The 20,820-nt window shown below is 38.4% G+C and overlaps 1 protein-coding gene across 4 annotated transcripts in view; it reads left to right on the forward strand.

The window, feature by feature from the left end:
• Positions 1-20,551, forward strand: part of LOC115059712 (potassium voltage-gated channel subfamily C member 1-like) — a 45,896-nt gene extending 25,345 nt beyond the window's left edge. The window contains exons 4-6 of one of the 4 annotated variants that reach the window (XM_029527362.1): positions 516-710; positions 1,719-1,847; positions 15,272-20,551. In XM_029527362.1, coding sequence (XP_029383222.1) covers positions 516-710; positions 1,719-1,840 — 317 coding nt within the window. In that variant the 3' untranslated portion in view covers positions 1,841-1,847; positions 15,272-20,551. Of the gene's footprint in view, positions 1-515; positions 711-1,718; positions 1,848-2,654; positions 2,676-9,217; positions 9,961-15,271 lie in introns of those variants that run through there. The other 3 variants (XM_029527363.1, XM_029527361.1, XM_029527364.1) reach the window with 3 other exon arrangements.
• The last annotated feature ends 269 nt before the right edge of the window (positions 20,552-20,820 follow it).

The following is a 20,820-nucleotide window of genomic DNA, read 5'->3' on the forward strand; positions in this document are numbered from 1 at the left end:
GTCCACGCTCGCCTTAAGGCGCCCATCTGTCAGTGAAGAACAAACACTATGGAAGCAGAATAAATTCAATTATCTATTAAAACTGCTTAGTGTGTCTCAATTTGGGCTGACTGCAGATATATTTCTCTGGCCTAAGCAGTAAAAATCAGGAAGGGCGGTAAATTGGCTCCTTGTTTGCTCTTTACATGCTGCAACATCAGGCGTCAGTCACGTAATGCACCTTTAATGCATTACTTTACTGCCCAAGTCATCAGACAGAAAATAATGGTTTTATCAGTGCTTTCACTACATCCTCTCTGACTTGGCTGTTTTCCAGTCTGCAAAGGTTTCTCGTAGGTTGTGATTTTTAATTTTTTTTTTATTATTATTTTTTTTTTTGTAAGGTTTAAAAAAGTTTTAATAGTGAAAATAGATTCTACGACTGCTTTACAGTCTCATCATCACAATCTTGAAAGCTTAACGACATACTGCATTGCAATGTCTCAGTAAACCTCCTCCCTCTTAATCCCCTTTAGATTCCAAGCAAAACGGTGACGCAGCCTCAGCAGCTCTGGCTAATGAGGACTGCCCCACCATTGACCAGGTGCTGAGTCCAGACGAGAGGAGCCCGATCGGGCGTGGACCTACCCGTGAACGCTACCAGCAGGACCGAGCCTGCTTCCTGCTCAACACTAGGGAATTCCGCGCCACAGATGGGAATGTGCGGAAAGGTACGTTTCACACCAGGAGACAGATACAAAAACACGCACATCTCACGCAAACACATCCACACAGAGAGATGCCAGGCATCGTGCTGTAAGCATACACACTGTATATCTCAAGTGTGCATGTGGCGCAGATAAGAACACACATTCAAAGATTCATACATTTAGGAAAGGCGGGTTGGATGGGAGAGCACACATAAAACTGGCTTTGGAAGCCTCGGCTACCCGTAACAGCCTTCAGCCACAGCAAGTAGCAAAACATGCACAAATATACAGTCAAACAAGCACAAGACATGCACATACAATCCGCTCTTCTGCTCTGCTCTCTTTGTTTCCACCTCTTCACGTTTATGTTCCATCACTGCTTGGTATCATATTTTATTTCTTCTGTCAGACAAGAGTTTCTGTCCCTCTACTTCTCTGCTTTTTCTTTCTCTTCAAACTCCCTCAGTCACGTCTTTCATTTTTCCATGGTGTCTGTGAAGTTTGTTGTGTGTCCCATGATGTCATTCTTCATGCCCATGAACAATCTGTCTTTCTCTGTCTTCTGGACTCAGACAGTGGACCATGCATTAATTTACTTCTCGTCACTTCTGTTTCTCCCTCTCCGTTTCTCTCTCTCTCCTGCTTCACAATGTCCTCTAAATTTCTCCTGCCGCCCTACCCCTCTGCCCCCTCCGCCCCCGCCTCCTTTCCTCCTCCCCTTACGCCCCTGTTAACCCCTGCCTCCATCACCTTTAACCTGCCCCACATTTCCCCACCTGACAATTTCCCCCCTCTGCCTCCATCTTAAAACTCATGCCCTCATGTTCCCCCTCTTTCCTTATGTGCCACTTTGTAACTCCCCCATCCCCTTTTCTTTAAACCCCATGTACATTACCTTCATGCTCATGATAACCTTATGCCTTAATTCATTTATTACTACAATCCACCACCACTGTCGCCAACCTGCACCCAAACACTCCCTCACACTCCTTCCAAACTTTCGACAACCCCCTGTTGACAACAAACTAGAGGCAGCAGCCCTGGCACCCAGCCCAGACTCCCCTCTGACTGAGGATTGGTATAAGATGGAAGGGTCTCTGTTACAGCAGGACCTCAATGCAAACTCCACCTCATCCTGGATCAAACCATAGACCAGAGGTAACACTAACAAAATTTCAAAATAAAGGAGTCAACTTTTGACTGAAAACATGCAGAATTTTCTGATCTGGCTCTCCATGACATGGCATGTTTTGCAGTTGCACAAATTACACCACACCAGCACAACATTCACTCTAACACAAATGCAGCTGCACACACTATGCATGTCTTCAGATGACAGATACACACCACCATCTCCACAGTGTTGTGTTTACATGTTCAGTGGAGTTTGAAGTGTCACCTGTGAAGAGTCTTCTCTGTGTCTGAAAGTGTGCTGACAATTTTAAACATCACAGTAAAAGATTGGCACAAACAGCTGAGCTAAGGTTAGATAGTGTGTAAATCTGAATATGAAGGTTTGGATGGCAAGTGGCATTTTAAGGCTCATCATCTGATTTCTGAGGTATTTTTTCCAATAACGACAAACCAATATTCTACCTGCATACAAACTAGTTTGTAAACTCAGCAACAATTTCCATAAACAATGTATAAGATGTAAAAAGAAAAAATGGAAAGAAAATGGGATTGCTCTGTGATATACATCAACAATGATTAATTTGCACAAATGTTTGTATACTTGTGTGTTTGTTTCTATGTGGAAAGCTTAAAACATACACAGAGTCTTGAGTGCAACAGCGTGTCCATGTGCACGTGTGCAGATACACCCAGGAGTTCAAGTGAAAGTAACCCAGTTGTCGTGCCCTGTGTCGATAACTAATAAAACATACACTGAAGAAGATTGAACGGGAACAGTGGGTCACGTTGTTGTCTGATGTGCCTCTGTGTTGTTGTTGTCTCTCTCTTCAGGTTGTGTCATATCACGCGTGTGTATGTGGGCTTTTTCATTCTTACGTGTTATACACTGTGTCTCTGTCCTCTCAAAGCCGTCTGACTGTTGTGTTTGTGTTGTCGTGTGTGGCTTAATTTTGCTTTTCCCTTTTACTGTGTTTATTGGTGTTGCTCCCTCCCCCGTGGACCTCCACCTTGGCAAACAAAAGCAAACACTGCAAGTCCGGAGTAGTTTTGCCGACATTTTTTTAATATACAGAATATTATATGTACATGTACATCATGCATAGGCTAAAGTGACAAACACTTCATGTTTTAACTGAACAGCACAGGCAATGGCATACATTCTTCTGTGTTGGAATTCATTTCAGACTCAAAGATGGATGTCCATATTTACATGTACATATGCCTGACCTGTGAAATTTTTTGGTTGCCCCTTGATAGCTTCACATATTTGTGACGCTCAGAGCAGTGTTGTTTGACAATCACCTTTCCAAGGTCCAAGGTCAGTGGGGTCATGGGAGCCTTTGAGGTCAAGGGATAGTACCTTTTGAAACATGCCACGCTGGAAACAAGCAAACAACTTAAAACCATTGTCACTCCCTACCTCAGCTTTGCAAACAAAGCTGCTTGACTTCGAAATCAGATTTTGCATTTTTGGTTAGAACATTTTAGTGCGTGTAATGGATCTGAAATACTATTCCCTAGACCAGGGGTCGGCAACTCACAGCTCTTTCATCCCTTTGCCGTGGCTCCCTGTGGCTTGAGCAAATAATGCACATAAATAATGGCTATTTAATTTCAAAAAATTTTATTCTGTTCCGCTATTCTCTCTATGTAATAGTCATGATTCTGGAGATTTTAGTGATCTTGTAACATTGAGATAAAACGCTTTTTAATATTTTGCCGACAGGATGGTGACTTATTTTGAGCTCTTGACCCCCATTAAGCTAACCATGGATACAACCCCCGAAAAAAAAGTTTCTGAGAAGACTAGAATCTAGTTCTTTTGTTTCATAGTTCTTATATACATTGCCTAAGTGTAATGGAATAATATATACGGTGGTATCCTCATTATAGCAGTAAAACAGGCTTTGCTGCTCCAGGTGGGTTCTATTTGGTGGGAATCGCGGCCAAAAGGCTCTTTTAATGCTGAAGGTTGCCGACCCCTCCCCTAGACCATGTAACTGTGCTTTCAGTGCCTAGTGTAGTCTTAAATTCAGGACCTTTTGTATTTGCACTGTGGAGACCTGCACTCACATACTTACTGACCTGACCAGACAGACATACAGACAGACACTGTGACAGATTTGATTGAAAAGTGGCTACATACTGTCAAAGGTAAGCAAGCCTTGAGCTGTCCAAGCCCTTAGAAGTTGTTGAAATTGCATCGGTTTCAATCGTTCTTATGTATAAACTGCATTTTAAATGCTACAAAAATCCCTCTTTAAAGTAAATTAGGAGTCTATGAAAGAAAATGAGCACTGGACTCAGTACAAAGCCCCCTCGCTAAAAACGTTTGGCTTCTTACATCAGAAGTTAAATATAATAAGAGACACATTTAAGATGTGATGTTGTGATTCATAAACAGCCCCTCCTTCTTTGTCCTCCTGTTGAAGTGAAATCTGATCTGTGTCTACTGCCTTGCAGACGAATGACCCATCCACAGCGTTGCCATCTCTCGCACAGTGCGTTCAATAAAAAGATGGCCACATATAGAAAGTTCAGTAAATTATTTCTGTTTCACTTTTCTCCACCAATAATCTCCTTCCTCCTCCACTCACAATCTCCTTCTCGTCTTTAAAGAGGGATTCTCATGCTGAGACTCATTCTTGTGTGCTTCAGTTGTGATTTATTTCGTAGATACAAGCATAAGATGTCTTTGCCAACTTCTTTTATGAGCTTTTCTGTTTCTTCTCTCTGATTGTTGGCCGTTTGACTTCCTACGCTCCCAATGCAATATGCATGGCTCGCTAAGGTCAAACGGTCAATCACCCCTTTGATTGCCTTCTTCCAATCACTCCTCTAGACCTTCTTCAAGGATCTCAGCCTTGTTGGCACTGTCTTTCCTCCTCTGTCTTTCCCCCCTCTTCCCTCTCTGCCTTTCTCACTGTCCATCTACTATTGTTTTCTATTTTGTATTTCTTGGGTCTTGTGCTTATTTGTGTCCTTTGTTTCTTACATGGTGTACATCTTTCATTAAGTATTTTGTGGTGTATTCTGTGCAGTGATTTAAGTTATATTCATTTTAGATTTTTGTATGATCTGTTGTAATTTTTCTAGTCATGTTCTTGGGTTTTGTAACTGTGTTTTGTTGTTCGGTGTTTTGACTTCTCTGTGTTCTTCCTGTGTTCTCCTTTCAGTTGTGCGATCATTTTCTATCCGTCTTCTCTGAATTGGAACGATAAATTAAACTGCCAACAATTTAGTGAATTGAAATTAGTTTCTGTAGAAATGACGCTAATCTCACTTCAGGACATTCTCAAGGAATTATTTTACGAAAAAAAGATCAATACCAAATTAATCTGAAGTCACGATGTCAATGTCTATTTGACCCAACGTAAATGAGATTCTATGTTTTCAACACTCACAAATATGCCATTTTCATAAACAATATTTTGTATTTAGTCAGGTGTGTTCACACCTCATCATCTTATCAACCCACCTTATGTATTATGATGATATTAATTAAGATTTAAAAAAAAGAAAAGAAAACACACTATATATCCTCCAGGCATCTGTTTTCATGAAAAATTACTCATCACATCCAATTTCTGCTGTAAACTATTTTTATATCACAGTCTGTGGCTCAGTCTGGCAAGCTACCACCAAGTGTAATATACCAACATTAAATTTAACTCCAGAGAACTTCCTTGTAAAAAGGAAGGGCGAATGTGTAAAAAAAACTGTCTTACTGTATGTGGTAGCACTTATCAGTGTTGTCCTGTGTGTCTTTGTTCTCTTTTAGTCTAAACTCACATGTAAAATTTGTTCTACATTGTCATGCATGCTGTAACCTGAGTAGCAATACATTGTTTGTTACCATCTTGCCTCATCTCGAAATACTGCAGATATTCTTTTGTCTGAGCCAGATTTTTACCAAATAAAAATAGGATTCATGTGTGTATGTATGCATGCACGACTGATAAACATTTATGTAAATGCATGACAAGCATAGGTGTAAGATATGAAATGGAGTCAGGCTGTAATGATAGCTGCTGACACATATAAGTCTGTATGACCTACATGCAGGTAATGAGAGGAAGAAGGCTACAGTTGCATGCCATTTAGTTTACCCAAAAGAATGTTCTGTGTGGACACATTGTGGCTACAGTAAGGGCCACCAGGAGATCAATACATGTAATCATGGGTAACAGGAGATCAACCATATCTTTAACAGGCAATTGATCCCATGCAAGAACGATACGCGTTTTAACCACGCCGAGAATAGCATCTGATGAGTCAGCAATTCCTGTGCATCCATAACAAGTGCGCACTCACAAAACTGTGCGACATATGTGAAGAAGATAGAGGAGGCCAAGTAGTTCTCTGCCTTTTTCATACATATAGTATGATTCCGTATTTCATTTGATTCTTTTATATTCTTTTGGTTAAGTCTGTTTTATGTTCCATGATTATTTCCTTGGTCAATAGTCTGGGCAGAATATTTGCAGTTTTCCTTTCCCTGTTCTTCTCTGTCTTCCCACTCCATGACCTCCTCCTCCTCCTGTGATTAACACTCATTTTCCATCCCATCCCCAGGCCGCCACTGCAGTGCAAGTGTAACTAAAGTCTGACTCTAGGTAGGTATGCACTCCCTCTTTAGTGTAAATTAAGTGTGACTTTAGGCTGGAATTATTACATCACTGGATGCAGTGACAGCCACATTTTACAGTTTCCCCTGATAATCAAATAATCCCAAAGCACAAAATCCTTGTTAATGTTGTAAATACAGAAGTTAGCTCAGAGAGGAGGAAGCTAGCAGACTGTGACAGACTGCAGTGGCTGAGACATGATAACTTAATTCTTCCAAACATCAGGAGAAGGAAATTTAAAGGAAATATTTTTAGTTAACTAATCATACTGCACTGAATATCTCTGAAACATCATCAGAACCATGTTACGGTCTGCTCTACATTGTTTTTCATCACTTTCACCTTCATATAACAGAACATTGGAAACTCACCTTCTATCTTTTACTCATGTCCCACCTGACAAGCGTTTCAAATCCACTAATTCCAAACTTGAAGGGGCCAAATAAAGGACAACATAGAAGCCAGAATTTAAAGCCGCAAACATGACCGCCGTCATTTTATTCATGTATTCTTAGATTGGTTGCATATGAAATATGGAGTTTTCTGTTTTCCTTTATCACATAAGCAGGGTGTTATTTTTCCTTTATTTCTCCCCCTCTTTCCTCCTGTGCCTCTCGCTGATTTTTTTCTCAGGAATCAAAACCTTTTGTTGTAAGTTCATATGTAGGCTCCTCCCCATAATTCACTGAACTCCAATAATCTGGCAGCGCAAATAAAACCATCATCTAATATTTAACCTGAATTTAAATTGTAAAATCAGCTGGCTGGAGCGCTACTATAACAGCTGAATAATCGTATATGTCAATTCTAATAGGGATTATATAGGGACAATAGAGTTTAACATAGTTCCTGTATAAAGCATGAAACTGATGTCTTGAGTTAATAACTACTGCTAATTTGCTGCTCTTGTCCCTAATTGGGCTTTTACAAATACACAGTAGATTAGTTGGCTCTTGTTTTATAATGTTTGTATTGTCTTGATCTATTTTCGATGAATGATTTATGACATAAGGATAACTCAAACGTTTTTGACGGACATTCTGACAGACTTTAAAATATTTTTGTAGGTCTTCCATAGAACAGTATGGTTTGGTATAAGCGTCCCCCTTGCTGTCGCCTGTCAGCTTTTATTCAGCGCACATCACAAATGTGGCTACCATTTGATGCAACTTGACAGTTTGTCGTGTTACATTTGGGCGGCATGAACAAAATACTTCTGAAATCAAACTTGAGAATGAAGCCGCCGGTTGGCTGGACAGGCTCTCAGAAATCTTTGTGTGACACGCAGCCGAAGAAACACAGTGAAAATGCATCATCAATATTTCACTGAGTTGCCATCCGACTAATGTGCCTGAGCTAGTGCAGAGCAAAAAAGGGCTTGGTTGGGTCAAATGATGCGTAATCTCGAGTGGTGGGCTTGGCTACTGCGCACCAGAGTATTGCTTTATATTTCCGTTTCAGCAGGAAGGCACACAGAGTGTCATGCTGCACCCGTGGGTGTTCTTTGTTGTCTGACTGTTGTCTTGTGATGGTTGGAGTTTTATACAAATATACGCAAAACTACAATTTAATCACCAACTTTGTGAGCCTTAAAGGTCGCATTTCATCTTATACAACATTCCCAATGAAGCTCCACCCATTACAGGTCAGTTAGCCATTGTTAGGGCAGGTACCTGCTACCTACCAATGGTGTTTTTCACCTCACCTGATGCAACAACACTCCGTCAGTACAACACCACCTTTTCTGTGGCTGCTTCCTACAGTGCAGGGGTAATTCTATGTTTGCATGCTTTGTTACACACTGGAAATACAGTGGGAAAGGACACGCATGGCAACAACACTCCGTTGTCTAAGATAAATTGGTTTCTGTAAACGTACCTGCAGCAGTGCAAGTACCATGCATAGCTCTTCATAGTCGCTCGAATAACTAGGTCTTTGTCAGTAACTCACTGTTTCTTATCATGTGTCATTTCCCACTGCAAGCAAAATGTGAACTGATTTCCACGGCAGGATGCGATTACCAGGGGATAGAAAGTGTTTTCAACTGCTGCTGGGCAGATATTTTTTCTTGGCCATCTGAAGTTTACAGGAACAAAAAGCACTTAACACACACTTAATAGGCCGCTTATGATTTTTTAATTCTGTGTGATTTAATTGGTAGTGTATTGCCAAGCTTTTCACCGAAAACTTTAGGTGGCCAATCATAAATCAGTGATATCTGAGTATTTGCTACTGTGTGTGTTTTTTGTTAAACTGTATAGTTTTGGCTGAACAGTTGTCTAAAACACCCGAACATTACACATTACTCTTTACAAAATAAAATGCTGGGTGCTTTATTCACTGGGCCTAATATAGGAGTTTCAATATTTACCAAACTTTTGCTTTTCTGTTTTTGAGAAGAAGAAAAAAAAAAAAAAGACATGTCATAACTCGCATTTTCTTGTTTTGTCTTGTCTTGTCTGTCTTGTCTGTGTCTGTCCTTGTCTGTCCTTTCTATGTCTTTACGTTTTGCTAACATTTTCAATCTCTTTTCCTTAATTTCCACTCTTTATTTTTGTGCATCTTTTTACAATGATTTCTTCTTATAACATCTTAAACCTCATATTTATGTTTAACTTTGTGTAAACTTCACAACAAATCATCTGGATATGGAAAATTTCTCTCAATATCCACAAAACATTGCAACTGTTATTTCTCTTTTTGATACCAAAACAATAATACATATAAAAAATCTATCCATCTCTGATTAAAATCATTTCCGTAAAGCAACGGGCTATGAGAAATCCCGCAGTCTCAATAACATATCTGGAATGGCTGGGTCATCACTGCGGCTTGCTCCTATTACTAGCCCACCCTTTGAAACATACGAGGCCCCGGGGCCGCTGCGCCGCTGCCGTTCACCCATACCCTCCATTTTGTAGCAGAAATGATGGTTATGATTGGTAACAAAAGATGTAGTGGACTAGCTATGGACTGATCGCACCGATCCTCCATTTGGATTGTAGATCGTGCAAAAGCAATAACATAAAATGAACTTGAATGTAGAAAGAATGATCTCTTGTCTTGTGAATTCAATGGTTTATGATGCATGCGTCAGGTTAGCTGATGGTGTCAAATACTTCAATTTTAAAGAACACTCATTTTAAGTCATTAAAGTATTATGGAATATATATTTTAATTGGTTAGTAAATAAAATAGGGGCAGGGGTTTAACAAGTTATGAAAATGTGCACTGTTACATTTCAAAACTAACTGTGTAGATAGACATCCATTTTTATTTATTCTGGACCAAACACAACTGAGCTCACACAACTGTCCAGACAAATGAGCATAAAAGAAGACGCTTCAGTTCATTTAACCAAAGATAAAAATACATTTATAGATTAGATTGATGTTGAATAGGTTTCTACTTTCTGTCTTTTGTGAATATTAATGTATGTACAGTGTAGATATCATTTTGGTATTTCTCTCTCGCTCTCTCTCAAAAAAAAAAAAAAAAAAGACTTTCGGTTTCAATACAGGTATTAACACCATTTCTAAAGTTATTGTGACATCACTGAACGCAATGTGAAAAAAAAAAAAGACTTTCGGTTTCACTACAGGTATTAACACCATTTCTAAAGTTATTGTGACATCACTGAACGCAATGTGAAAAAAAAAAAAACGAAACTAAATTGAAAAGAATACAAATATTGTACCATAAGAGCCACCTCCAATGCACGGCCTTTCATAACTTCTGAAAAATAGTTTTATTAATATAAAGGTCCTTTGTAATTAATAATTTCCTCACATTTCACAGTTAAAGGTCTATTAAATCATTTTGTTTGGCATCTAGAGCTTTGTATCAGATGTAAATCTAAATATTCATCATGGTGGTATTACATGCAAATCTAGCAATCAAATAAGAAAATAAAATATTTTTCTTTTTATGCCCATTGTGATGGAGGAAGCTGCGAGCTCATTACATCCTGCTGGCCTTCACTAATAGATCACACCAACAACTCTTTTTAATGGTATTTTATGTGCAGGAAGATTGAAAAGTAAGACAGTTTTGGTATACCATCCATGCTTGTTTTCTGTTTGTACACACACCTCATCCATGAGGGCATGTGGTTAGTAAAACACCGGAATTTTCTTTTTTGGTCTCTGTTTTTGTTTTTAGCACTTGAAACTGGAAGAAATCATGTCTTTACTCTCAAAAGTCTCACAAGTGTTTTGTTTCTCAAACAGGAGCACAATTTAGCTGTCTGTATTTTCTATTAGATGATTGTAAATTACTGAATGGACCTTAATGGAAATACTAATGTAAATGAAATAAGGTACTTGCAGGCTTACAAGGTTTAGAATTGTAATCTAAATGCGGTGTATTTAGACAGCTAGTTAACGTTATAACAATAAAGTAGATACGATATACAAAGCAAATATGGAAAACTTAAAACACGTAACAAGCACTTTACTAATAATTAAAGTTGATTTATAAACACGAACCAAAATTGATGCCTACGCCAGAATATTCAGTTTCTTTTGACAAATTGTTTTTGTTTTTGCTTTTTGCCTCTTTTTCAATTTCAACTTGCATTTTTTCTTTTTTAATATATATTTTCCATTGTTTTTAATTTTTTGGTTTGAATGTATCTGTAGAAGTGTTATTATGTATATAAGGACTAAATGCAGGCCGTTGGTATATATGTGAAAGAAAAAAGGTGACAGAGGTCACTACATGACTTTTTTCTCAGTCATTCATTATCAGTCTCTTAGTAAATTTATACCTTTCATATTTGTAACTGAGGGCCTTCCTCTAATTGCCATTGTCACATCAGCTCTTGTGCTACAAGTTAAGCTAAAATGATAATAGACAGAATTGCATTCACATATGCAGTAAACATGCAATATTACTTTAATGCTGGAAAACATGCTGTGCACATACCTATGTAAATATGCAGATCTATTTTTAATTCAAAAAATGCACAAGCTGAGTGAGCGGTCTACTTAATATCTCTGATTTAGCTGTTCTAAGTGTTGAAAATATCACGATGACAAGAGCTATCAGTCTTGTTTTATTTGAAGTCAATGTTGTCTTACTGGTCCTTTAGAGGTTTTTGATGTTGTGTCTGCCATTTTTGTTTTAGTTTTGTAATTTTATATTTTCACTGTGCTGGTAATGAGTATTTTGTTGTAAAGAATTGCTTTTTCTGTACGGCTGATTGTCTGAAACAACATTTGTGAAAAAAGAAAACAGAAAATCACCATCAGACTGAATTCATAAGGAAAAAACTGTAAGTGCTGTAGAAGCGTAAAGGGAGAGTCAGATTCTGGTATTCTCACTGTCATAATCTATATTCCTCTAAAAATCAATGTGCTTCCAGACCCCTAAACTCTCAAGACTTAGATATGCAGTATTAGTTTGACTGACCATGAAAGCTAACTTTTGAATATGTGCTTGAATTTGTTGTTGACTGGAGTTTGAGAGGTTTGTAAAAAGTTAGTGTCTGATTCCACATAGATACAAACATATACTCACTGCAACAAGTTTTTTGATGGCCATCGCACATGTTCTCAGCTCGAGTTACTGATAGTTGTGCTTCTACACAATATTGTACATTTAACTATTATGATGTCAGAAAATGACAATGATTTAGTGAAGCAGCATGCAGGACTTTGTTCCTTCTGTGACAGCAGCAGCTCCTTAATGCATAATGTCAACCTGAACTTGTACAGATAGGGAATCTCTGGGATAGTACATTTTAAAATTTATTGAACTTGCCGAGAAAGCTTTTGAGAGCATGACATGAGTCCAGATGGATTGGCCTGTGTTTCATCTTCAACGCTCATCGTAGCCCACATCAGCAAACCTCAGTTTGTATGCAACTGTTCTTAGCATCACTTCTCTTAGTGCACAGAACTCATTAAACCTTGAAAGCACATACGTGCATACTGTAAAATCTTAGAATGACTCCATAATGTGGATTTTACAGTTTGCAAGTACTCAATTATTCAGTTATGTCACTTCATTTAGAGTGTACCTTCAGTGTTAACAGTCAAGAAAAATGTCCATCCATCTTATCTATTTGCAGTGTAACGTTTATGCTACAAGTGAGAGAAATGACATATATAACACACCACTGCTTGAATTTGAACATGTATGGTTATAAGATTACTGTATTTCCTCATATTTGCTTTGTAATGTATGCAAATGGATCAGAAGAATGTCATAACTGTGGTTCTGTTGCTTTTCAAAAATCATTTCTCATTGCTGTGGCCCAGACAAACCACAGTAGGAGATTCTGAAGTAAACAAAACAGGCAGATGTTGTAAGTGCCTCCATGAGGCCCCTTTAGGCTCTGATGTCAGCTTAGGAGTTCATGCAAACTAGCTAGATTTAACTAGCTAAACCTTTAAAGCAATGCTTCATAGAAGAGTAGGTAATATTGAATATGTACATATCTGTATCTACACATGTGAATACATTAAAGTCGTATGAAATTCATATATCTGTGTACACTTTGGGAGTAGAGGGTTTCATAACAACTGGTTCCAATGAGTTCCGTGAGTCATCATTAGCAAATGCCAAACTCATCTAACTGCACCACTTGCTATTTTGAAACTGCTTTTAAATACATATTATAAATTATATTATTATATTCTATAAATTCAGCTACGGTGATACTTGACAGGAAACTTTTTTGGGTTGTGTGCTTGGGAATGGGTCGCATTCTACTCTGCTCTACTGAATATGAATGTATATTCATGCCATTATTGAAACAGTTGCAGGTATTGCACCTTGAAAATGAATGTATGGGCACATGTACAGTACATGTGCTAGCAGCAGCTTTTGGCATCTTGATTTAGTAATCTTTGGAATGCGTTCTATACCACGTGTCTGGTACTATGGTGCATAACATGCTGCATTAAGCACTCGGCTAATCTAGCCTGAATTATCCACTAAATGAGTGCCACACATGCCACCTAATGTAGAATAGTGCTCTGATCAAAGTTCACCAAGGTGCTGAACTGTTTCTTTGATATATTAATATAGTGTACATGACACGTGCAAGTCCTTCCAAACACACACACAGATACAAACACCTCTATGAGTGTAACATAGCAATATAACAAAGATAGAAATAATGTCAGAAGGATATTTATTTGGAGTGTTAGAAGTCTCATTGGTATAATCCATATTTTTAGTTCTGTCACATGGTAATTTGGTAATAAGAGTAATGCGCATAAGGTAACTTTGACCTGCATCAGTGAATAAGCTGTTAGGATTTATAATGCCAGTGTGGTGTGTAACAACACAAAGGCTCCTCTGGCACCGTTTCAGGCTGGTGCTGGTGCCAGGACAAAAAAAGACAAAGAGAATGTTTTGGGTTATATCCAAACAAACGGTGGTGTGTTAGTAGCCAATAACGGATAGTGTCTTTAGAGTTTTGTATAATAGCACAGAAGAAGGCAGAGCAAACACTGTTTCTGATTTGGTTCTGACATATTTACTCCGATTTTTGCATCTAGCACCAGGAAGAGGTCCTGCGCACATAATCAAAATAATATTTTAATAGAAGTGTAAAGTCTGTCTAATGGGTGAGAAACTGAGGTGATTTATACTAGCCTGATGATGACTCTTCCTCATCATCACAGTCCATCACATGTTCTGTACAACTGGCCTTTAAAAGTATTAACTGTGCTGCATCTCTCTGGGGAAAACTACAACTATACAGTGGGAATTGACAGAAGAAGAGGGTGAAACGAAGAGCAGACGGGAAGTCTGACGGCCAGTGTTGTTGTTATGAGGGATGATGTTCGCATTGTGGGTTGATATGTGCTGGTGAGACCTGAACAGAATTGTTTAATCTCCCAGTAGATAATGTATGATGCCAGCACATGTGATTCATGAACTGTTTGCCATAACGGAGGCTAACGAAGACTTAAAAAAAAGTCCCACCTACTGTTGTTGACAGACAAATTCATGAATTTGCACGTGTGTTTGCATGATGCACCTCTGGGGGTTAAGCTTCCTGAGATGGTGTCGGCCAAGTTTGCAAATCCGCTGCTTGCTTCAGAAACAAGAGTAATATCCTGACTTAAATGTAAATCTTCCACTAATAATACTCAGTATGTTTGTATGTGTCCATCTGTCAGACGTGTTTTTCCATGAAGTGTACATGTCATTTAAATGGAAGTGTTTGCATACACACACGTACTCAAACACACATTAGTTATCACCTTACTTTGTTCGCTTGCACATGCTCTATAACATCTCCTCCTGTGAAGACGGTGGCTGTATGTGTCGGGGGGTGGGCAGAGTGGAGAGCACGGTGCTGGTCAGCTGGCTGGCAGCTTGTTTCATTCAGTCTGTCATTTCTTTTTCTAATATTGTCAGCCTCGAGTTCTAATGTCATCATTTCTTATGTGCCAATGTATTCTGTCTGTATGTTGGAAATAGACTGTTTTTGTCGATGTACTAGAGTTGTCATTACAATTTAAATTTGTGCACTTCATTCTGACATGCACAGTTAACCAGCAGTTTACAGGTAATGGTAATCCCCGATTACTTCCTTATTGTACATATTATCAGTAACACTATGAAACTGTCTCATGGAAAATCTATGTAATTGGCAAATTCCAAATATGAAAACAAGAATCATCGATTTATGACCAAGATTGCTTTATATTAGTCGAGCGCTTCTATAAATCAATCTACAAACACGTGTTTTCTTGTGTGGTTACAAGTGTCAATTGCAGTGAATGTGATTATTTTGTACAAATAATGTCTATTTCCTGTGAACTTAATATTAATGGCTCTCTATTCTTGTCTTCACAGTGTTAAGTTTCTAGCATTCGCCTTCTCTCTAATGAGGAGTCAGTAACCGGTAAACACAAATTTGCGGCGGGAGCCACATAAGCGACAGGTGTGACACGGATGGACAGTTTAAAGGAGATCTTTGGGGTGACAAGAGAGAGACCAGAGGTTAATCATGAATTTAAAAAATCATTTGGTCTGCTCCTCATGTTTTTACCAAAGCAGCCTCGTGGAACTCCGACCATACCTTTGACAAGTTGTCTGACTGACCTTTTTCTTTTTTCCCCTCTTTTTTCGGCAAACTGACTGAGCATTGCACTGACACACTTTGGGAGAGAAAAGGACTCCTGATTACACATTCCAGATGACATCTCTTTGACAACACTATACTCGCCATCTTGTATGATGACCAACTCAGCACCATCGACAGTGCTGAACAACTGCGCAACTTCAAGTTTCCGAAAAACACAAACAAACAAAACAAAACAAACAAACAAAAAAAAAAACAACGAACACCTGTCTTCACAAAGGACTGAATGAACAATGTAGCATCTCTGCTAACATATTGTAGCATTTGTTGGCGGCGAATAACTTGACTTAGTCCATCAACATTTCGAAAGAGAGGAACTTATGCATACAAGGGATCTTTTAGATGTCATTTTCCTCTTGGGTTCCTTTCTGGGGAAGCAGAATAAAAAAAACAAAACAGTAAGTACATGAGAGACAAAGAACTGGTCTTCATCTTTAATGCTTGACCCCCCCCACACCCCCAAATAAAAGGTAATTACAAGTCCAAACAGAGCCATGACACCCATACTACAGACCTTCATTCGAGTCTAGCACTTGTATAGCGTGTTTTTCCACTAAACCAATGTCTTCCATCAACGTCTATCAGACTCAAACACTGCCCTCCTCATGAGTACTGAGATAATCGAAATCAACACAAAAAGCACATGTAGCATTAGCTCAGACAGATCCAGTATTGCATATACTGTACATTCAGACTCATCTAAGGTTTTTATCAAAAGGAAAGAGAAAAAAGCTGATCTTTATCTCTCATGTACTCACATGGGCAAGCGTGAAAATCCATGTGGGATACCAAAGGTCCTGTAGCATGTTCTTGCTGAACGACCTTCTGTAATGTATTGTAGATTAGGAGAAATGTTCCATTTAGGATGAGGTTTGTGCTCGCCCTCATACTGGCCATTGTCTGTCTAGTGCAAAGTCATTCCTCTAAAAAGAACTTCGTCCTTTAACTGCCACTAGCATCCATTGCTATATGCACATTTAAATGTTACACGTATTTTTCCCATGTGTGACTGACAGTGCTCACTCTCGGGAAGCAAAAAGACTGACTCAAGGAGACACAAATCCAAGAGACAGCATCAGTGTCTTTCTTTAATATCAGAGGATATTTGCTGGCCTAAATCACAACAAAAAGGACACCACTGCCACAAAAGGCACTTTTTACATCATGTACAACTGTTCATTAGCTGAAAGTTGCGCACTATCATTTTAAAAGGGACCAATGAGATAAATGTTCCCAGTAACACAAACACCGACACTGCCAATTAGGCACAAGAAATCCCAGATGCATACTGCCCCATCTCTTGTGTCCCTCTTGCTGCCAACGACTGCTTCACTGGCAAGTCGATGTCAAAATAAGAATGGCCCGTCAGTGGAGTCATTAAGCAAAGGGGAAAATGAGAAGAAATGGACCAAGACTAGAGCAAGTGCGGAAGTGTACAAATAGATCAAATCTATATTTTGATAAACAAAACTATCCATGGCTTCGGAGAAAGCGTCTGGAAAGAAAAGGTCCAGAATGGAAGGAAAAAAAAAAACAAAAAAAAAAACATCAGATGCAAATGTGAATAGAAAATTTGGCATCATGAAATGGAGTCAAAGTTCTGGAAAAAGATGAAAAGCAAATATTTTGTCACGAGGGTTGGCCGAACGTGTTTTCCCCACATGCAGTGGGAAGATTTTTTTTTTTTCTAAATATGGCGAGCAGTGAAAGACTCTTGCCTATAAGGACACGGGGACAAAGGACAACGGATGGACACTGAGAAAAACGAATGGAAAAAAAAAAAAGAAAATGCATTTTTGTATCTTTGTTTACCAGCATGAATACTTGCATGACTGTCTTTTCTGCAAGCCCTTAGTTGAAGACAAGGGTGCTAGAGAAACAAAAAAAAGTATATATAAAATGAATTAAAAAAAATGTTATATGCAATTAATGTTTTAAAAAAAGATTCTAATGAAAGAGAAGAGCTATATTTTGTTTTGAAAAGTAAAAAAATGTGAATATTGAAACATGTATGTTTGCAAAGTACACCCTGAACTATGTTTTGTTTAATGAAATCTCTCTGCTACTACTGCCCTACATTCTTCATTCCAGTCTTTTTGCATCACGCAGTATATTTTTTAACCATTGTATCGACCGTTATCCTTCGAGACTTTTTGTGCATTTGGGCAAAAGAACGTAACACTTCACAAACTTTCTTTTCCTTCCTTCTTGTAGCAGCAGCAGCAACAGCAGCAGTTTCGAAAACAACAGCTCTCCACACCACAACTTTTGACTGCTTGATCAGTATTCATAGTTTGCTTTTTTTTTCTTTTCTTTTTTTTTTTTCCTTTGGCAATAATACAAGAGTTGTCACGTGATTGTAGCAGGGCAAACGGAGAACCTCAAGAGTATCTGCTATGCCTCAATGTTACAGAGATTCATAAAGGCCTTGGATGTCCTATGGCAGGATTTAGCTGGGATGGGCAGTTTTTGTTCCACTAGTCCTAAGCAGAGAAATGGGAGTACAAGGCAGGCTATTCAATAAAAATCAATAACAGACTATGAGAGTTTCCATAAGGTATTGGCGAACAGTCGAGAGATTTCAGGTTTTGCATGGAACTGCCATTCCAAAGTTTGCGTGTAGTTTAAAGGACTCAGGTGTGTTGATGGCGTGTGTGGATTTAGGTGTTTTGCTATTTCCTTTCTAACATAATAAATTCTAGTATATAGACAACGATAATGTGAACACCTCACAGTGATGTGTAAAAAAACGCATGCATTATGACTTGATAATCTCTCGAAGGGGAACAGAGTCTTGACATATCCCCTTGACCTCCTATCATTGTTTGTCATGATTCCAGTCCCGGTTACTATGAACACTGTGCCGTGTCGTAGAGCAGAAACGTCTTCCTCCCAGAGGCAACTGAAAACTACTCACACTCACATTGTCAGCATGAGTGTGTAAAGTAGCTCGTTTTTTTGTTTTTTTGTTTTTTTTTTTCTTATTTTAGATGGTCAGGTCTTTGCATCCATCGTCACCCATGGGGTTACCATGATCCAGCTGGCTATTTGGCAGCTCATTACAGCACACAAAACGTTCATGTGAGCACCAATCAAAGAGACCCAGAGCTTCCAAAATGATGTCAGTGAAGTACCACTTAGTGTTGCAAGAACGAAAGAATACATCTAAAAAGAAAAGATGAGAGACAGCGGTGTCCACCAAGGGGAGATATCTATATAAACATATATATAAAAGAGTCTTGCTAGAAAAAAAAAAGGAAAAAAAATTCACATCTCATTGTTGAGTGCTCTACAAGCACCTCATCCTTGCTTTGGTATTCCAAGTGAGTTTCAGGCCCTGCTGGTTCAGGGCTCAGCTCAGGCAGCTGAATGGTCCTCCGCCCATTCCTGATACATTGCAGTTGGAGGCTCACCAGTGTATGAGACTCAACGGTGTGATGTAGACCACAGAGACTATTCGACTATTCTGTTGAGTCTGCGTTGGTTTTACAGGGTCTAGAACTTACTTTAATCTGTTTGCAAAAATGTACCATGGGATTTTGTTTTTAACACTCCAGATTTGAGTTCCCATTTTGGAAGGCATTAAGCAACTATGGCTGTGACGGTCACAGAGATGCTTATGAATATTTCAGAGGTAAACTTCCAGCAATGGTGTGCACACTGGCAAAAACTTTGTGCTTCACCTAGCTGTTTGTGCTTTTATGGCTAAGTATTGTCTTTTTTTTTTTTCATTCTTTATCACTGTTATTTCAGCCATTTCTTCATTCTCTACATTGTGACTGCTCTGCCAATGCCAGTCTGAAAAAGATGTCTTTCCTTTTCTATTGCATAATACTGCCATTTGATTTAGTCATGTTGAACAGAATGAGTTACAATGTTGAGAGTGCTAAGTCTGTTTTACTTTTCTAAACTTTGCAATCTGTTATGAAATGTTAAGAGATTTCCTGTGTAACACTCACATAACCAAAAGAACAAAAATGCTTTATGTGGTAAGTAGGTGCCACTATTAACCTAACAGCGACTATGTTAAGTGACAATATTATGACATGTCCTCTCCAGGTGTTTCAGAGATGTTACGTGGCCCTTGGCTGCCACATCCTTAAAGAGATCCTATGTATTTTCTTTATGTGCTTGTTTCTGTTTAAGATGTCTTTTTGTTTCTTCACTTGAGGACATTGTATGCAATCTGCACCACGAATGCCACTGATTGACACTTACTGTATGCTCCCTGAGACACAGATGTGCTGTCATCAGTCCAGATGATTGCAACCACATGTGTAGTGACTTTATGGCTTTCCATAGAGTGACTTAGCAATCACACTAATCTAAAAAATATTTTGTTTTACAAAGTGATAAGAATTCAGAGTTGTTTTAAAGGAAATGTTATCATACTAAATAGATTTTTCTAATATAGTTAATATCTTATTTTAATTAGAAATAACGTGATACTCACCACAAAGAAATCATGCCGATATACATGCATTTAATATTACTAACTAACATCATGCATTCATGTAAGCATTCCAAAGATAAAATATGTATGTTTATTTTACATGCCATCATACTGTATAAAACAGACTTAGGTACTAGTCCATTGTACTGCGGTCTTAGTAGGAGAGTGAATGGGGAGAAGTGGTGGTCATTGGAGCATCTGGTTGTGAGTTATGTTGGATTTTATTTTTGAAATGTTGGAACACAAAGAACAACTCATCAAGAACTGTAAAAAGTATATTTCAATGGAATGTTCCTGATCTATCTTTTTATATTTTGAAGAAAAAAATAGAAACATATCAATAAAGTGTCATAATTGAACATATTTCTACTATTGAGACTTAAAATGTATGAATGTCAATGCGATCCAATGTGAACCAATCTCCATAACAGCTTGAATGAATAACTGATTAACAGTCATGAGATGCTTTTTCAGAAACATTAAAATTGCTTAAAATCATTGAAACAAACTCAAAATAAATTAAAAAAAGTAACCTCAATGGTGTGTCAGTTTGTTTAAGATTCCTAGCTGATGGGGTGGATACGGGCCGATCCTGCACTGACTGCCACCGTTAGCATGGCTCATCAGCCTGTCGGGAACACCCAACCACAAACAGTGATTGATATGATCTGATTTCAAGTTGGGACAAAATGAAAATCAAAAGTCTGTCTAGAAAATGAAAGACGACATACTAAATTATTGTACCTGAACATTGTGTGTTAGACGTCTCAGGTTTTCTTCTACCCAGAGACCACTGCGTTAAAACAT

Source organism: Echeneis naucrates, chromosome 19 (assembly GCF_900963305.1).
Source record: "Echeneis naucrates chromosome 19, fEcheNa1.1, whole genome shotgun sequence".
Taxonomy (NCBI): domain Eukaryota; kingdom Metazoa; phylum Chordata; class Actinopteri; order Carangiformes; family Echeneidae; genus Echeneis; species Echeneis naucrates.